This window comes from Coregonus clupeaformis, chromosome 26, assembly GCF_020615455.1.
Source record: "Coregonus clupeaformis isolate EN_2021a chromosome 26, ASM2061545v1, whole genome shotgun sequence".
NCBI classification, from domain to species: domain Eukaryota; kingdom Metazoa; phylum Chordata; class Actinopteri; order Salmoniformes; family Salmonidae; genus Coregonus; species Coregonus clupeaformis.
This window is the reverse complement of record NC_059217.1, coordinates 38,385,495-38,403,190: the sequence shown is the minus strand read 5'-3', so window position 1 is coordinate 38,403,190 and position 17,696 is coordinate 38,385,495. Positions and strand designations below refer to the sequence as shown.

The 17,696-nt window shown below is 44.9% G+C and overlaps 1 protein-coding gene across 1 annotated transcript in view; it reads right to left on the bottom strand.

The window, feature by feature from the left end:
* LOC121540543 (metabotropic glutamate receptor 8-like) overlaps positions 1–17,696 on the bottom strand; it is a 209,167-nt gene that overhangs the window by 60,801 nt on the left and 130,670 nt on the right. Inside the window, exons 4-6 of the mRNA XM_041849492.2 lie at positions 5,906–6,041; positions 4,899–5,053; positions 4,578–4,715 (exon numbers count right to left, since the gene is read on the bottom strand). Of these exons, the coding sequence (XP_041705426.1) occupies positions 4,578–4,715; positions 4,899–5,053; positions 5,906–6,041 (429 nt within the window). The remainder of the gene's footprint in view (positions 1–4,577; positions 4,716–4,898; positions 5,054–5,905; positions 6,042–17,696) is intronic.

Sequence of the window (17,696 nt, the reverse complement as noted above, 5' to 3'; positions counted from 1 at the left end):
CATTCCCTTGTTAGTATTTAAACCCTGTGTGTTCCTCAGTTCCTTGCTCAGTGTTTGTAAGTTAGCACCCAGCCCCAGCCCAAACCTTGTTTTATATAGATATTTCTCTGGTGGGATTTTCCAGAGGTTCTCTGGTTTAGTTCTTGTGTTTTGTTTGAGTAGTCTTTTGAGGTTTGTTTTTCCCTGCTGTTTTTTACCACTTTGTGGAGTTTCTTTTGTTTTTTGGAGGTTTTCCTCTTTGTGCCTCTTGGCTTTATTTTTGGACATTGTGGATTTAGTTTCTTTGCCTGAAGATTTTGTTCTTTAATTAAACCACCATCTCTAGTACAGCTGTGCCTGCCTCATCTTCTGGGTTCTGACAATTATTAGTGACTGTTTCTCGCATCGGGTCGTGACACATTGTCCATTTGGAAGACCCATTTGCAACCAAGCTTTACCTTCCTGACTGATGTCTTGAGATGTTGCTTCAATATATCCACATAATTTTCCTTCCTCATGATGCCATCTATTTTGTGAAGTGCACCAGTCCCTCCTGCAGCAAAGCGCCCCCACAGCATGATGCTGCCACCTCTGTTCTTCAAGGTTGGGATGGTGTTCTTCGGCTTGCAAGCAACCCCCTTTTTCCTCCAAACATAACGATGGTCATTATGGCCAAACAGTTATATTTTTGTTTCATCAGACCAGAGGACATTTCTCCAAAAAGTACGATCTTTGTCCCCATGTGCAGTTGCAAACCGTAGTCTGGCTTTTTTATGGCGGTTTTGGAGCAGTGGCTTCTTCTTTGCTGAGCGGCCTTTCTGGTTATGTCGATATAGGACTCGTTTTACTATGGATATAGACACTTTTGTATCTGTTTCCTCCAGCATCTTCACAAGGTCCTTTGCTGTTGTTCTGGGATTGATTTGCACTTTTTGCACCAAAGTACGTTCATCTCTAGGAGACATAACGCGTCTCCTTCCTGAGCGGGATGAAGGCTGCTTGGTCCCATGGTGTTTATACTTGCGTACTATTGTTTGTACAGATGAACGTGGTACCTTCAGGCGTTTGGAAATTGCTCCCAAGGATGAACCAGACTTGTGGAGGTCTACAATTTTTTTTCTGAGGTCTTGGCTGATTTCTTTTGATTTTCCCATGATGTCATGCAAAGAGGCACTGAGTTTGAAGGTAGGCCTTGAAATACATCCACAGGTACACCTCCAATTGACTCAAAATATGTAAATTAGCCTATCAGAAGCTTCTAAAGCCATGTGTAACTCAGTTGGTAGAGCATGGCGCTTGCAACGCCAGGGTTGTGGGTTCATTTCCCACGGGGGGGCAGTATGAAAATGTATGCACTCACTAACTGTAAGTCACTCTGGATAAGAGCATCTGCTAAATGACTAAAATGTAAAATGTAAATGACATCATTTTCTGGAATTTTCCAAGCTGTATAAAGGCACAGTCAACTTAGTGTATGTAAACTTCTGACCCACTGGAATTGTGATACAGTGAATTATAAGTGAAATAATCTGTCTGTAAACAATTGTTGGAAAAATTACTTGTGCCATTGCCAAAACTATAGTTTGTTAACAAGACATTTGTGGAGTGGTTGAAAAAATGAGTTTTAATGACTCCAACCTAAGTGTATGTAAACTTCTGATTTCAACTGTACATGTACTTACGCACACAAATGCAACACATCACTGAGTAACTGCCTCCTTATTTTCAAGCATGGTGGTGCTGCATCATGGTATGGGTATGCTTGACATCGGCAAAGACTGGGAAGATTTTTCAGGACGAAAATAAATGGGATATAGCTAAGCAAAGGCTGCTTTACACCAGACACTGAGAGAGGAATTCACCTTTTAGCAGGACAATAACCTACAACACAAAGCCAAATCTACAATGGAGTTGCTTACCAAGAAGAAAGTGAATGTTTCTTAGTGGCCAAGTTACAGTTTTGACTTAAATTTGCTTGAAAATCTATGGCAAGACTTGAAAATTGCTGTCTAGCCATGATCCCCAACACCTTGACAGAGCTTGAATAATTTAGAAAAGAATAATGGACAATACAGGTGTGCAAAGCTCTCATGAGTCTTACCCAAGAAGACTCACAGCTGTAATCGCTGCCAAAGGTGTTTCTAACATGTATTGACTCAGGGGGTGAATACTTATCTTATTCAAGGTATATTATTGATTTATTTTTCATTAATCTAAAAAATATATATATATATATATTCCACTTTGACATTACAGAGTATTTTGTGTAAAATCGTTGACAAAAAAATGACAATTAAATCTATTTGAATCCCACTTTGTAACACAATAAAATGTGAAGAAATCCAAGGGGGGTGTAGACTTTCTATAGGCACTGCATATGTTCGCAAACACCTGGTTCTAAACATATGAACACAGAACACATACTCTAGTATGTCAGTACTTATTTTCTTTATAGGTTTAAAAGAGGGATGGGGGTATTGTGTAATATTGCAATGGCCATAAACTAAAAAATAAGTACACACACACACACACACACACACACACACACACACACACAGGTGGACGATGACCAGAGGTGGTGCTGATTCAGCCGTTTGTCTTGTTGCATGATTACTCTGCTCCAGATAAAAGATGCAGCTCCTCTCCTCACTAAAACTCAATCTCCAGTTGCTAATAAAATCAACTCAAGCTGCTACCCTCACTCCCGCACCAGAGAAAGAATAGAGTGAAAAAGCCTGGAGTGCTTCTGACAGGGGCAAACGGCTTTCAGACCGTCTACCTTGCTCAGGCAAAATGACATGAGCTTCATAATGGAGTGGGATACTGTACGATACAGGGGGTATTTTTGGAAAGCTGAGATTTTGTTTTTTTTGTTCTGCTTCTCGGCCCTGCTGCTGCCTGGCTACTCTCACTGTACATTTCCCAAATCCTGTTTGGTGTGTCTGACATGTTCCAAAGGATTTGGCCCAAAGTGCCTGTGCTCCAGAAAAACTCCTCAAAATCATCAAGGATTACATTTTTTCGCCCCCACACAGTGGGGACATTGTAGTCAGCACAATGCAACTCTCAGTAGACAAGCGCTGCATGTGCTAAGCTATGTGATGTGGAATTCATTTTGGAACACCCTCGGGCTGATCTGGCTGTCTCCCTCAGTCGGCTTAAGTGCAACAACTTTTTATAATTTCCCTCCACACCAAAGTTAGTGTGTGATACCACTTGCTTTCGCTGGATCACTACGTATTTGCTTTGTTATGTGACAGAATGCGCTGCGTTTTTTGTCACGCTGTCCTGATTTGATGCCTCCCCTTTAAAAAATATGATAATAATCAGTCGATCTGGCTGTGTGTTGTTGACAGACGAATCCATCAGCACTGGAGCGTTGTGTGCATCCTACTGCAGATAAAGAGCAGGGAGAGATAGAGAGAGAGAGAGAGAGAGAGGGAGGGAGGGAGGGAAGAGGGGAAGGAGAAAGGACCGACGCACGGAGACGACAGCGTCATAATTATTCTCATTACTTCAAGTCACCGTGTCAGAACAATAAGCGTTGTCTGGGATACGGGCTAGGGACAGCCATCTGTCTCAACATACCCCCCCAACACAAACATAGTTTTTGGGGCAAGAAAAATCTCAAACGCAGCCACAATAATACACTCACATCCTGCCTACAAAACCAAATGCAAATGCACACACTTACTAAAACACAATTGTACATGCGCATTAACAGAATTTAATGAATGAAATTCTTATTATTACAAATGATCATGCATTCAACACAACATACATGAAGTCTCCCTACACACACACACACACACACACACAAAGACACAACACACACACAGAGCATGTGGATCCTTTGTCTCCAGACTCTTCAACACAAACACATGCAATCCACATCTTCAGTCGTACAGCATGTCTGCAATATGGTTGTTTCTGCCTCAGGCACTTACATCAGAAGAGTGACACATATGGTTTCCCATTTCAAACTAGAGCACACCCTTTTCCCTACATATTCCCCTAGATAGTGAATGTGGCGTTCCAGTGGGATGAAATTACATTGCTATAACTGGAGGTATGAGTCAGCCTAGACTTGGTGCAGGCGGGCTGAGGTAATGCAAAGTAAACTGTACTACATCCTGTGTCAAAGGTCGTAGGACCATTAACCCTGATAGTCCATATCTGTATGTACGTAACAGAATCAGCAAATGCAGAATTCACAACAGCACAACACTCCCTCCACCTCCCACCAACATCCATCACCTCTTGCCTACCAAAAGCATGGCATTGATTGGCTGGGGGAGCGAGGTAGTCCACACTATCAGGGTTAGCGTCTTTGGAGCATTGGGATGCAGATACTCCCAGCAGCAGACTCTCTGGCTGCCCGAGGGGATGTCCTTTTCTATACCTCATCCCCAGATAATGACGTTCCCTCTTGTGTGGAAATGGCAGCCAAAGTTAGGGTTGTTTCTGTTACCACTCAGTCAATTGAGGATATGAGTTGAAACACTATTTAACAAGTATTTTCAGTGAATACATTTTCAGCTATGTGCCCTTTCCCAAAACCCCCACAGTCCCAGTGCATAAGATAGAACATGCTGTACCTGTGCATTTCTTGGGGCTCCCAGGTCGCTTGCCATGCATCCCTAACTTGCACACAAAGTTTTCTTCCCAGAATTCAGCAAACCACACGTTCCTCCTGTTGTTGGAGAGGGAGCGGCTCCGGAAGTAACGGTCAAAGGCTGGGATGAGGAGGAAAATGAATAAAACAACGAAATACAAAATAAACGTATTTCACCTTCAGGTTAAAGCCACACTTCATAACACATAATGGTTGTACATCTCACAGTGCTAGAAACACATCCATTATGTCCCATTGTTTGCTGGGTAGGGTCAGCGAGACTCAGTTTCCCCTGATCTCTCACCATCTATGGAGGCTCTTTTGGGGAGGATGGTGATGGCCCCCTCTGCCACTCTCTCCTGCTGGACCACAGGGGAGATCTTGGAGCCCCAGCTGTCTGAGCCCACCCACAGGAAGTGACCTGTCTGGTTGTTGCGTTTGGCTGCGTCCAGGATACGGCTGTGAGAAAAAAAACAAAGTTGTTAAATTTTGATTCACTGAATTTCGATTCACTGAATTTCGATTAACTTACTGTATGGATTTGACCCCAACTGCAGCATCATCCAATCTGAGATATGTATCCAATATCTCCAATGATCTATCTAAGCATGCATGCCTGATGGCTTCCATATTACTATTTAAAGAAATTGGTAAATGTGAAACAAAGCAATATTAAAGTTTTGATTCCTGCAAAGTCACCCTCTCCCAAAGTTCTCAACTCCTCCTGAGTTCCACCTCAGGGAGATCCGGCCTAATATAACAATATCAGGAAAGTTGCATGGCTCTAGCCAGTCCTCAGGAGTTTGGAAAACTGAGCTGACTCATTACCCTCTGGTGCTGAACTTTGGGTTAAGGAACATGGGGGGACTGAGTTGTTTCCCTCCCTCGGGTTGCAGGTGTTCAGGTGAGAGGTATGGGAAAGTGCTTTCATTCCAATTCTAATATTCAACTGTGCAGATTACCATCACCGAATAATTCAATCTTAATCAGATGAAGGCGAGATAACCTCTGAGTCCTATGTGCTGAAAGGAACTGCAATGAAAGGTACTCCACCACATAGACAAGGCCCTCTTACCTAGTGTCCTGGAGTTAATCGAAACATTGTTATCTCAATCCACAGTGAAGAGTTTGTGGATTAACTGATGGAGGATAAACACTCTGTACTTGACTCGATGGTGCCTAGAGTGTACTGACTAAAGGAGAAGTGTGTGTGTGTGTGTGTGTGTGTGTGTGTGTGTGTGTGTGTGTGTGTGTGTGTGTGTGTGTGTGTGCGAGTAGGTGTGTTTGTGTGAGGGAGACAGAGACACGCACCGAATGTCGTCCTCATTGGCAAACATAATGACGGCTCGGGCGTTGGAGGTCTCCAGCAGTCGCAGGATGAGCTTGTCAAACTCCAGCGGCATCGGCTCCCTGGGGATCTTCAGAGACTGGGCAATGCACACACCACCTGTGGGGAGAGGAGGAGGAGGATGGAGAGAAAGAGAGCGAGGGGGGTGGGGATGAAGGAGAGAAATAAGTGGAATGGTGGACAGGGGAGGGGTTAGAGTGAGAGAAGAAGAGACATGGAGGGAGGGGATGAGAGAGAAGGGGAGTGTAAGCGTAGAGGGGGAACGGTGGAGGAAAAGAGAGAGGGGGAAGATAGAGTGATGGAGAGAGGGTTGGAGAGAGAGAGAAGTGGAGGGCTTGCAAGATGAGAGATATATGAGAATGAGAATGAGAGGGCAAGTAGAGGGGGAGAGCAAATGAAAGAGAAGAGAAGATGAGAACGTACAAGGTGAAGGAGAGAGGAGAGATATAGTTAAGGAGGAGAAAGGACAGTGGATAAGAAGAGAATGGAAAGGAAAGGGAAGAAAAAGAGACAGGGATAGAGAGATGGAGGAAGGGAGGGAGGGAGAGAGAGAGAGACAGGGATAGAGAGATGGAGGAAGGGAGGGAGGGAGAGAGAGAGAGAGAGAGGAGGTATAGAGAGATGGAGGAAATGAGGGAGGGAAGGAGAGAGAGGGAGAGAGAGATGGAGGAAGGGAGGGAGGTAGGCAGATAGAGGGAGAGAGAGAGGAGGTATAGAGAGATGGAGGAAGGGAGGGAGGGAGAGAGGGAGGAGGTATAGAGAGATGGAGAGAGGGAGGGAGGGAGAGAGGGAGGAGGTATAGAGAGATGGAGAGAGGGAGGGAGGGAGAGAGGGAGGAGGTATAGAGAGATGGAGGAAGGGAGGGAGGGAGAGAGAGAGGAGGTATAGAGAGATGGAGAGATGGAGAGAGGGAGGGAGGGAGGGAGGGAGGGAGGGAGGGAGGGAGGGAGGGAGGGAGGGAGGGAGGGAGGGAGGGAGGAAGTAGTAGAGAGATGGAGTAAGGGAGGGAGAGGGAGGGAGAGAGTGAGAGAGATGAGGTATAGAGAGTTGGAGGAATGGAGGGAGAGAGAGAGAGAGGAGGTATAGAGATATGGAGGAATGGAGGGAGGGAGGGAGAGAGGAGGTATAGAGAGATGGAGGAATGGAGGGAGGGAGGGAGGGAGGGAGGGAGGGAGGGAGGGAGGGAGGGAGGGAGGGAGGGAGGGAGGAGGGAGATGGAGAGAGAACATGTATAGAGAGATAGAGGAAGGGAGGGAGGGAGGGAGAGGGAGGGAGAGGGAGAGAGAACAGGTATAGAGAGATGAATGGAGGAATGGAGGGAGGGAGGGAGAGGGAGAGAGAGAGAGGGGAGGTATAGAGAGATGGAGTAAGGGAGGGAGGGAGAGAGAGAGAGAGAGAGAGGAGGTATAGAGAGATGGAGGAAATGAGGGAGGGAAGGAGAGAGAGGGAGAGAGAGATGGAGGAAGGGAGGGAGGTAGGCAGATAGAGGGAGAGAGAGAGGAGGTATAGAGAGATGGAGGAAGGGAGGGAGGGAGGGAGGGAGAGAGGAGGTATAGAGAGATGGAGGAAGGGAGGGAGGGAGAGAGAGAGGAGGTATAGAGAGATGGAGAGAGGGAGGGAGGGAGAGAGAGAGAGGAGGTATAGAGAGATGGAGGAGGTATAGAGAGATGGAGAGAGGGAGGGAGGGAGGGAGGGAGGGAGGGAGGGAGGGAGGAGGGAGGGAGGGAGGGAGGGGGGTATAGAGAGATGGAGAGAGGGAGGGAGGGAGGGAGGGAGGGAGGGAGGGAGGGAGGAGGGAGGGAGGGAGGGAGGGAGGGAGGGAGGGAGGGAGGGAGGGAGGGAGGAGGGAGGGGGGAGGAGGGAGGGAGGGAGAAGGAGAGAGAACATGTATAGAGAGATAGAGGAAGGGAGGGAGGGAGAGAGGGAGGAGGTATAGAGAGATGGAGAGAGGGAGGGAGGGAGAGAGGGAGGAGGTATAGAGAGATGGAGAGAGGGAGGGAGGGAGGGAGGGAGGGAGGGAGGGAGGGAGGGAGGGAGGGAGGGAGGGGAGGGAGGGAGGGAGGGAGGGGAGGGAGGGGGGAGGGAGGGATGGAGGGAGAAGGAGAGAGAACATGTATAGAGAGATAGAGGAAGGGAGGGAGGGAGAGAGGGAGGAGGTATAGAGAGATGGAGAGAGGGAGGGAGGGAGAGAGGGAGGAGGTATAGAGAGATGGAGAGAGGGAGGGAGGGAGGGAGGGAGGGAGGGAGGGAGGGAGGGAGGGAGGGAGGGAGGGAGGGAGGGAGGGAGGGAGAAGGAGAGAGAACATGTATAGAGAGATAGAGGAAGGGAGGGAGGGGGAGGGAGGGAGAGGGAGAGAGAACAGGTATAGAGAGATGGAGGAATGGAGGAATGGAGGGAGGGAGGGAGAGGGAGGGAGAGAGAGAGGAGGTATAGAGAAATGGAGGAATGGAGGGAGGGAGGGAGGGAGAAGGAGAGAGAACAGGTATAGAAAGATAGAGGAAGGGAGGGAGGGAGAGGGAGGGAGAGGGAGAGAGAACAGGTATAAAGAGATGGAGGAATGGGGGAATGGAGGGAGGGAGGGAGGGAGAGGGAGAGAGGGAGAGAGAGAGGGGAGGTATAGAGAGATGGAGTAAGGGAGGAAGAGGGAGGGAGAGAGAGAACAGGTATAGAGAGATGGAGGAATGGAGGGAGGGAGGGAGGGAGAAGGAGAGAGAACAGGTATAGAAAGATAGAGGAAGGGAGGGAGGGAGAGGGAGGGAGAGGGAGAGAGAACAGGTATAAAGAGATGGAGGAATGGGGGAATGGAGGGAGGAAGAGAGGGAGAGGGAGAGAGAGAGAGGAGGTATAGAGAGATGGAGTAAGGGAGGAAGAGGGAGAGGTAGAGAGAACAAGTATAGAGAGATGGAGGAAGAGAGGGAGGGAGAGGGAGAGGGAGAGGGAGAGAGAGAGAGAGAGAGAGAGAGAGAGAGAGAGAGAGAGAGAGAGAGAGAGAGAGAGAGAGAGAGAGAGAGAGAGAGAGAGAGAGAGAGAGAGAGAGAACATGTATAGAGAGATGGAGGGAGGGAGGGAGGGAGGGAGGGAGGGAGGGAGGGAGGGAGGGAGGGAGGGAGGGAGGGAGGGAGGGAGATAACAGGTATAGAGAGATGGAGGAAGAGAGGGAGGGAGAGATTGAGAGAAACAGAACATTACTATCTGATTCACTCATGTGGACAAGAACAGAATAGAGATGAAGGAGCCAGCGAAATGCATCCACCCACCCATCCATCCTCTGTAGAGTTAGAAAACTGCATTAAGTTTCAAACCATATCAGATGGTACCACCTGGCTTTAGGTGCCTGACATACTGTATTATCGACTTATGTAGTTGGCTTGATGTATTTTATTCATTGTGTCTGTCTATGTAAAATTGGGAAGTTCTCAGGTGCTATTGCCTCCCTGCTTAAAACAGCGGACACACACACACGTGTGCCATCCTTCTTCCAAAACCTCTGCCAGATGTGGCGAATCCATCACAGGGAATTTAAATAAACAGCACTTTAATGAGGTCCATAATAACCTTCCATCATTTTCAGACTGCTTTATTATATCATTAGGCACTCTGCTCTGACTTAAGCGATGATCTCCCCTCGGAATCCAATCTCTCCTTGTTACAGTCCATTTAATGAACATCTGCACCAGTTCCATCTCTTTGTGTCTCTTTCAGCTCCATCAGGGGAGCCATCTCGCCACATTTGTACTGTCCCAAACAAAACTAGTTATTAGCTCCTATATTTATACACTTTCAAGGGTAATGGCCAATCTGCTCCCCCTGGCGTTCCCAACCTCCAAATTGTTATGCTTAGTTGTTGTCATCTCTGTCAACGTTGTGTAATTGAGGGAGTTTGGGGCGTGTTCGTGCGTTTATCGCTTCTCTGAGGGGCGCCATGATGGGATGTTGTCTGAGGGGAATATCTTTTTTTATTTTTTTCTAAGGGGGTAGATCAGCTTAATATTGCAGATAGATTGTAACTTCCATCAATGTAATTGTCTGCATCACTTCCCATGTTTATATATATATATATATATATATATATATATATATATATATATATATATATATATATATATATATATACATATACAGTGAGGGAAAAAGTATTTGATCCCCTGCTGATTTTGTACGTTTGCCCACTAACAAAGAATAGATCAGTCTTTAATTTTAATGGTAGGTTTATTTGAACAGTGAGAGACAGAATAACAACAACAAAATCCAGAAAAACGCATGTCAAAAATGTTATAAATTGATTTGCATTTTAATGAGGGTGCTCCTCAATCAGAAAGATTTCTGGCTCCCAGGTGTCTTTTATACAGGTAACAAGCTGAGATTAGGAGCACACTCTTAAAGGGAGTGCTCCTAATCAGAGTTTTTTACTTGTATAAAAGACACCTGTCCACAGAAGCAATCAATCAATCAGATTCCAAACTCTCCACCATAGCCAAGACCAAAGAGCTCTCCAAAGATGTCAGGGACAAAATTGTAGACCTACACAAGGCTGGAATGGGCTACAAGACCATCGCCAAGCAGCTTGGTGAGAAGGTGACAACAGTTGGTGCGATTATTCGCAAATGGAAGAAACACAAAATAACTGTCAATCTCCCTCGGCCTGGGGCTCCATGCAAGATCTCACCTCGTGGAATTGCAATGATCATGAGAACGGTGAGGAATCAGCCCAGAACTACACGGGAGGATCTTGTCAATGATCTCAAGGCAGCTGGGACCATAGCCACCAAGAAAACAATTGGTAACATACTATGCCGTGAAGGACTGAAATCCTGCAGCGCCCGCAAGGTCCCCCTGCTCAAGAAAGCACATATACAGGCCCGTCTGAAGGTTGCCAATGAACATGTGAATGATTCAGAGGAGAACTGGGTGAAAGTGTTGTGGTCAAATGAGACCAAAATCGAGCTCTTTGGCATCACCTCAACTCGCCGTGTTTGGAGGAGGAGGAATGCTGCCTATGACCCCAAGAACACCATCCCCACCGTCAAACATGGAGGTGGAAACATTATGCTTTAGGGTTGTTTTTCTGCTAAGGGGACAGGACAACTTTACCGCATCAAAGGGACGATGGACGGGGCCATGTACCGTCAAATCTTGGGTGAGAAACTCCTTCCCTCAGCCAGGGCATTGAAAATGGGTCGTGGATGGGTATTCCAGCATGACAATGACCCAAAACACAATGCCAAGGCAACAAAGGAGTGGCTCAAGAAGAAGCACATTAAGGTCCTGGAGTGGCCTAGCCAGTCTCCAGACCTTAATCCCATAGAAAATCTGTGGAGGGAGCTGAAGGTTCGAGTTGCCAAACGTCAGCCTCGAAACCTTAATGACTTGGAGAAGATCTGCAAAGAGGAGTGGGACAAAATCCCTCCTGAGATGTGTGCAAACCTGGTGGCCAACTACAAGAAACGTCTGACCTCTGTGATTGCCAACAAGGGTTTTGCTACCAAGTACTAAGGCATGTTTTGCAGAGGGGTCAAATACTTATTTCCCTCATTAAAATGCAAATCAATTCATAACATTTTTGATATGCGTTTTTCTGGATTTTTTTGTAGTTATTCTGTCTCTCACTGTTCAAATAAACCTACCATAAAAATTATAGACTGATCATGTCTTTGTCATTGGGCAAACATACAAAATCAGCAGGGTATCAAATACTTTTTTCCCTCACTGTATATATACATACATATACATACACATACACATACACATACACATACATATAATAATAATAATAATAATAATAATATGCCATTTAGCAGACGCTTTTATCCAAAGCGACTTACAGTCATGCGTGCATACATTTTTGTGTACACATACATACATATATATATACATATATATACACATATACACACATACATACACACATACATACACATATCCTTTAAAAAATATATATTCCCCTTCATTACTTTCCAACCCCACCACCCTTTCCCTACTTGGAGTAAACTAGTGAACAACAATGCTTAGGCCTCTACTTCCAGCTTAAACTTACTATATACATTTGATGGACAGTCAATTTTACAATAATTATATTTTGTTAGTTTTTTTCTCCTGAACTTCTTCTACTCTCAACCTCTCCGATCATTTTCATGATATCCATCCGGTTTGCTTCTATATGCCATATCTTTCTAACTGAACTCTTTCACAAAAGCTCTTAACCTATAACCGATATACTTATTATGGACACAGTATGCTTACATTATTAGTTACCTTGTTATAATTTTTTGTTAGTTGTTATTAGTACCATCCTTCAATTCCATTAAACACCACCCATCTATCTCTTAACACCATCCATATAGGATTTCTATTTGCCATATATTTTTCAACTGTACTGTGATGTTTTACAAAAGTTCTGAACCTTTCTATTCCCAAACAAAACTAGCTATTAGCTCCTATATTTATACACTTTCAAGGGTAATGGCCAGTCTGCTCCCCTGGCGTTCCCAACCTCCAAATTGTTATGCTTAGTTGTTGTCATCTCTGTCAACGTTGTGTAATTGAGGGAGTTTGGGGCGTGTTCGTACGTTTATCGCTTCTCTGAGGGGCGCCATGATGGGATGTTATCTGAGGGGAATATCTTAATGAAATAGAACATCAAAGGGAATGTGACATCATCTAGTAACACTTGTGGAAGTTTGGTTCAATGTATGACATAACGTTTTCTCGGAGGGTAAACAAAGTTTAGAGCTATCTGTTTCATGACTTACTGTGACCTTCCACACTCAGCCACCAGCCACTTCATGTAGAGGGCACAGTGCGCACACAAACTCTAATCTATCGTTATCTCCTAGGACAGTGTTTCCGAATTCCTCCAGTACCCCCAACAGCAGACATTTTTGTTGTAGCCCCGGACAATACTGTACCTGATTCAACGTTGTGTAATTGAGGGAATCCCTCAATGAGTTGAATCAGATGAGTTTGTCGGGGGCTAAGACTCAAATGTATGCTGTTGGTGGTACTCGAGGACTGGAGTTGGGAAACACTGCCCTACAAGGGCTGTCAGGAATCAGGCGCCTTTCACCATGGATTTATGAAACCTCTCACTTCCGTTGCCAATCCTGCTATCTAGCTATACAAGTTCAAACAGCAGCGAACACCCCAATTACAGTGCTCAGAGATTATCAGAGAACTCCCCAATTAGAGTGATCAGAGATGATCAGAGAACTCCCCAATTAGAGTGCTCAGAGATGATCAGAGAACTCCCCAGTTAGAGTTCTCAGAGATGATCGTCATCAAACTCAGTTCAAAGGCTTTGCACCTGTTAATGATATTACACTCCATTTACATCACATTTGACATTTTAGTTGTTTAGCAGACACTCTTATCCAGAGCGACTTACAGTAGTGAGTGCATACATTTTCATATTTGTTTGTACTGGTCCCACGTGGGAATCAAACCCAAAACCCTGGTGTTGCAAGTGCCATACTCTACCAACTGAGCAACGTTTTTCAACAGAATCGGCAGAATGATCACACAGAAACACAGTTTGCTTCAATCTTTTTGCTTGTACACTGTATACAATCCTCTATGAATGTTTATCAGTGGAGGCTCCTCAGAGGAGGAAGGGGAGAACAATCCTCCTCAGTGAATTTCATTTTTTTTAAATAGTGAAACATTAAAACATTTATCATTTTTAGATAAAACTATACAAAATATATTCACGTCACCAAATAATTTATTAGAAAACACTGTTTTGCAATGAAGGTCTACCTTAGCCTCAACAGCACTTTAGGGTAGCACCATGGTGTAGCTGGAGGACATCTAGTTTCCATCCTCCTCTGGGTACATTGACTTCAATACAAAACCTAGGAGGCTCATGGTTCTCAACCCTTACATAGACTTACACAGTAATTATGGAAGCTACCAGAGGATGTCCTCCAACCAATCAGAGCTCTTGCAGCATGAACTGACATGTTGCCCACACAATCAAAGGATCAGAGAATGAATCTAGTACTGAAGGCATAAGCCTACTCAAACACCAGGCTCAAAAAGAGAAGGATGCTATGTTAGCTAGCTGGCTATGGCTATCCACACTGGAACTCTTCCAAGTCAAGGTAAGCTTTTGGTTGTATTAATTTATTGCCACCGGGGCCCACCGGTGTAACTGCTAAACTGCTTTCTGACTGTACACTGTACTGCATGATTGTAGGTGATTTACTAACGCGTTAATTCTAGTAGCTATGTTGACTATGACATTAATATGGTGACAACGATGTAGGCTGTGTTTAGTGGTTAGCGGTTATGATTTGAAGGTTTGTCTTGGAAAGGTTTTTTCGCCTGGTCACAGAAAGCTGATGTGTTGTGCACTGAAGTCAACAAGCGAAGGGAAAAGGTGAGAGGAGGAGAGTGCGTAGATGCGAGAAGTAATTATACAACAATCAAAAGGATCATGCTGTTTGTATGTGGCTGCTATGAAAGTGAACTGTGTTTGTGGGTGATCAGGGGTGTATTCATTCTGCCGATTCTGTTGAAAAACATATATATGTTTCTTTTTTTTGTTGACAAGATTGTCATATCCAATTACGATCTTGTCTCATCGCTGCAACTCTCCAACTAGCTCGGGAGAGGCAAAGGTTGAGTCATGCGTCCTCCGAAACATGACCCACCAAAACGCGCTCCTTAACACCCGCCTGCTTAACCCGGAAGCCAACCTCACCAATGTGTCGGAGGAAACACTGTTCAACTGACGACCTAAGTCAGCCTGTAGGCTCCCGGCCCACCACAAGGAGTTGCTAGAGCGCAATGAGCCAAGTAAAGCCCCCTCGGCCAAACCCTCCCCTAACCCAGACGACGTTCGGCCAATTGTGCGCCGCCCTATGGGACTACAGGTCACGACACTGCCTGGGATCGAACCCGGGTCTGTAGTGACGCCTCAAGCACTGCGATGCAGTGACATAGACCGCTGCGCCACTCGGGAAGCAAACAGGATTAAATGGGGATAAACATACCTGAATTTGTCCAATAGAAACTCTCGTTTGCAACTGTTGGACTAATAATTACACACTGGATCAGCTAGAGGCAAGTGTGCAAGGCGGCATTGAATCTGTCAATGTCTGTCACCTTGATTACTCTAATTTCTCTCGACCTGTGCACCTACGTTGTAAACTTTCATTCATAGGCTAGGTTGTAGCAACCTCATGATTGGTATAGGGAAATGTGAATGTCATGTAGTAGCCTGAAGCTATCGATGTTACATTGAGCTGGGTGAATGGAAAATGAATGATAGTCATCCAAAATGCTGTAATAGAAATAAGGCCATGCTCATTAAAAAAAAAAAAAATCCTCCCTCATCTTAAATGTCATTGACCGGCGCTGATGTATCTGTTCAATGATACATCCCATTTGTCCAAGTATCTATCTTGCAGGGTGGGAGTGTCATCTGTGTGTGCACAACCAATAATTCCAAAATATAGTCAAATTCCCAATTTTATGAATTGTCATCTAATGAATGGACAGAACCCCAATGGCACTACATAGTAATTAAACCACTAAATAATCGCGCCTCGCTTAGAGCTGCAAACTGGGGAAAGGTCTTATTAAGATGAGACTGATTAATATGCTCCATTTTTATTATGCAATCATTGGTCATAAATTACTTACATCACCTGTTGTGGCCTTGTGAAAACCACATGACGAGGGGGCATTTACAGGTGGTTGTCTCTAATGATGGTGTGAAAATTGAAGAGTAGGAGTGCACTGGCTGTGTGTTGAAGACAGTCCAATTCTCACGGTGTAATATACCATCTCTTTTGTAAGCTGCCTCTCCTTCTTATTAAATATTAACAAAGGCTGCTGAGGTTGGCGGTAGCAGGGGATATCAGGGGATATAGCAGTACCCAGGCACTGCAGCAATCAGGACTCATTGCAACCAGTTGGGGTTTGATGCTGGAGTATCAAATTATACGGGGGAGAGTGGCAATATAAAGCCAGAAAGGGATTTCATGTGTCAGTATCCTATGTTCAGCTAACAAGTCGGTTCTGTATGGAATAAGGCCCATGTTACAGCATGTTGGTTAATCATGATAAAGCTTGGGAAATCAACCAATTTCCACACTGTTGTTGCTCATTTGGGGAAAAGGGGTTTGCAGCACTACATGCAGGGAACATCATTCTTCTGGTGGTATGAAATTGACATAACCTCATGTAACAACACTATTTATATTCTGCTTGTTGATACTTCCTCACGAAACAACACTGGTGTCAGATGTGTTCTTTTTTAATTGGATCAAATTAATTCCGTCTTCATTATTGGTTAGAGTGGAAAGGCGTTGTGATGATACTTCCTACAACCCCTCTACAAAAACATAACAACAGAAAACCTAGAGTTGATGACACAAAAACCATGTAACCTATTGACATTCTAGTAGTGACATAATGTAGTTACAGGTAGGCTAGTGTGATAACAGTGTTTGTTATTATGTGTTCTCTGTACACCTTTACACTAGCATCAAAGTGCATATGTAGCCAATGTGGAATTAGTTAGCCGTTTGTGTAGTAATATGTGTTCTACAGAAAAGCTGAGGTACTGCAGGCCTTGTCTTCACAATCAGGTAGCCTAGCGGTTAAGAGCGTTGGGCCAGTAACCGAAAGGTTGCTGGTTTGAATCCCATAGCTGACTAGGTGAAAACTCTGCTGATGTGCCCTCGAGCAAGGCACTTAACCCTAATTGCATCTGTAAGTCGCTCTGGATAAGAGCGTCTGCTAAATTACTAAAATGTAAAAAGAAATATGTAAATATCTCATATCTTCCAACACTGAGGTGTATGGGATATATACATGCCAAAGGCTATGGGACATGCAGAGACAACGTTCACTCTTCAATGAATACAGTGCATTCGGAAAGTATTCAGACCCCTTGACTTTTTCCACATTTTGTTACGTTACAGCCTTATTCTAAAATGGATAACATTTTATTTATTCCTCATCAATCTACACACAATACTCCACAATGACAAAGCGAAAACAGGTTTTTAGAATTGTTTGCAAATTTATTAAACATAAAAAACAGAAATACCTTATTTACATAAGTATTCAGACCCTTTGCTATGAGACTCGAACTTGAGCTCAGTTGCATCCTGTTTCCATTAATCATCCTTGAGATGTTTCTACAACTTAAATTGGTGTCCACCTGTGGTAAATTCAAGTGATTGCACATAATTTGGAAAGGCAGTCTATATAAGGTCCCACAGTTGACAGTGCATGTCAGAGCAAAAACCAAGCAATGAGGTCGAAGGAATTGTCCGTAGAGCTCCAAGACAGGATTGTGTGGAGGCACAGATCTTGGGAAGGGCACCAAAACATTTCTGCAGCATTGAAGGTCCCAAGAACACAGTGGCCTCCATCATTCTTAAATGGAAGAGGTTTGGAACCACCAACACTCTTCCTAGAGCTGGCCGCCCAGCCAAACTGAGCAATCAGGGGAGAAGGGCCTTAGTCAGGGAGGTGACCAAGAACACGATGGTCACTCTGACAGAGCTCCAGAGTTCCCCTGTGGAGCTGGGAGAACCTTCCAGAAGGACAACCATCACTGCAGCACTCCAGGATCTAGGGAAAGATAAATGGAGCAAAGTACAGAGGGCTCAGGACCTCAGACTGGGGCGAAGGTTCACCTTCCAACAAGACAATGGCCCTAAGCACACAGCCAAGACAACGTAGGAGTGGCTTCGGGACAAGTCTCTGAATGTCTTTGACTGGCCCAGCCAGAGCCCGGA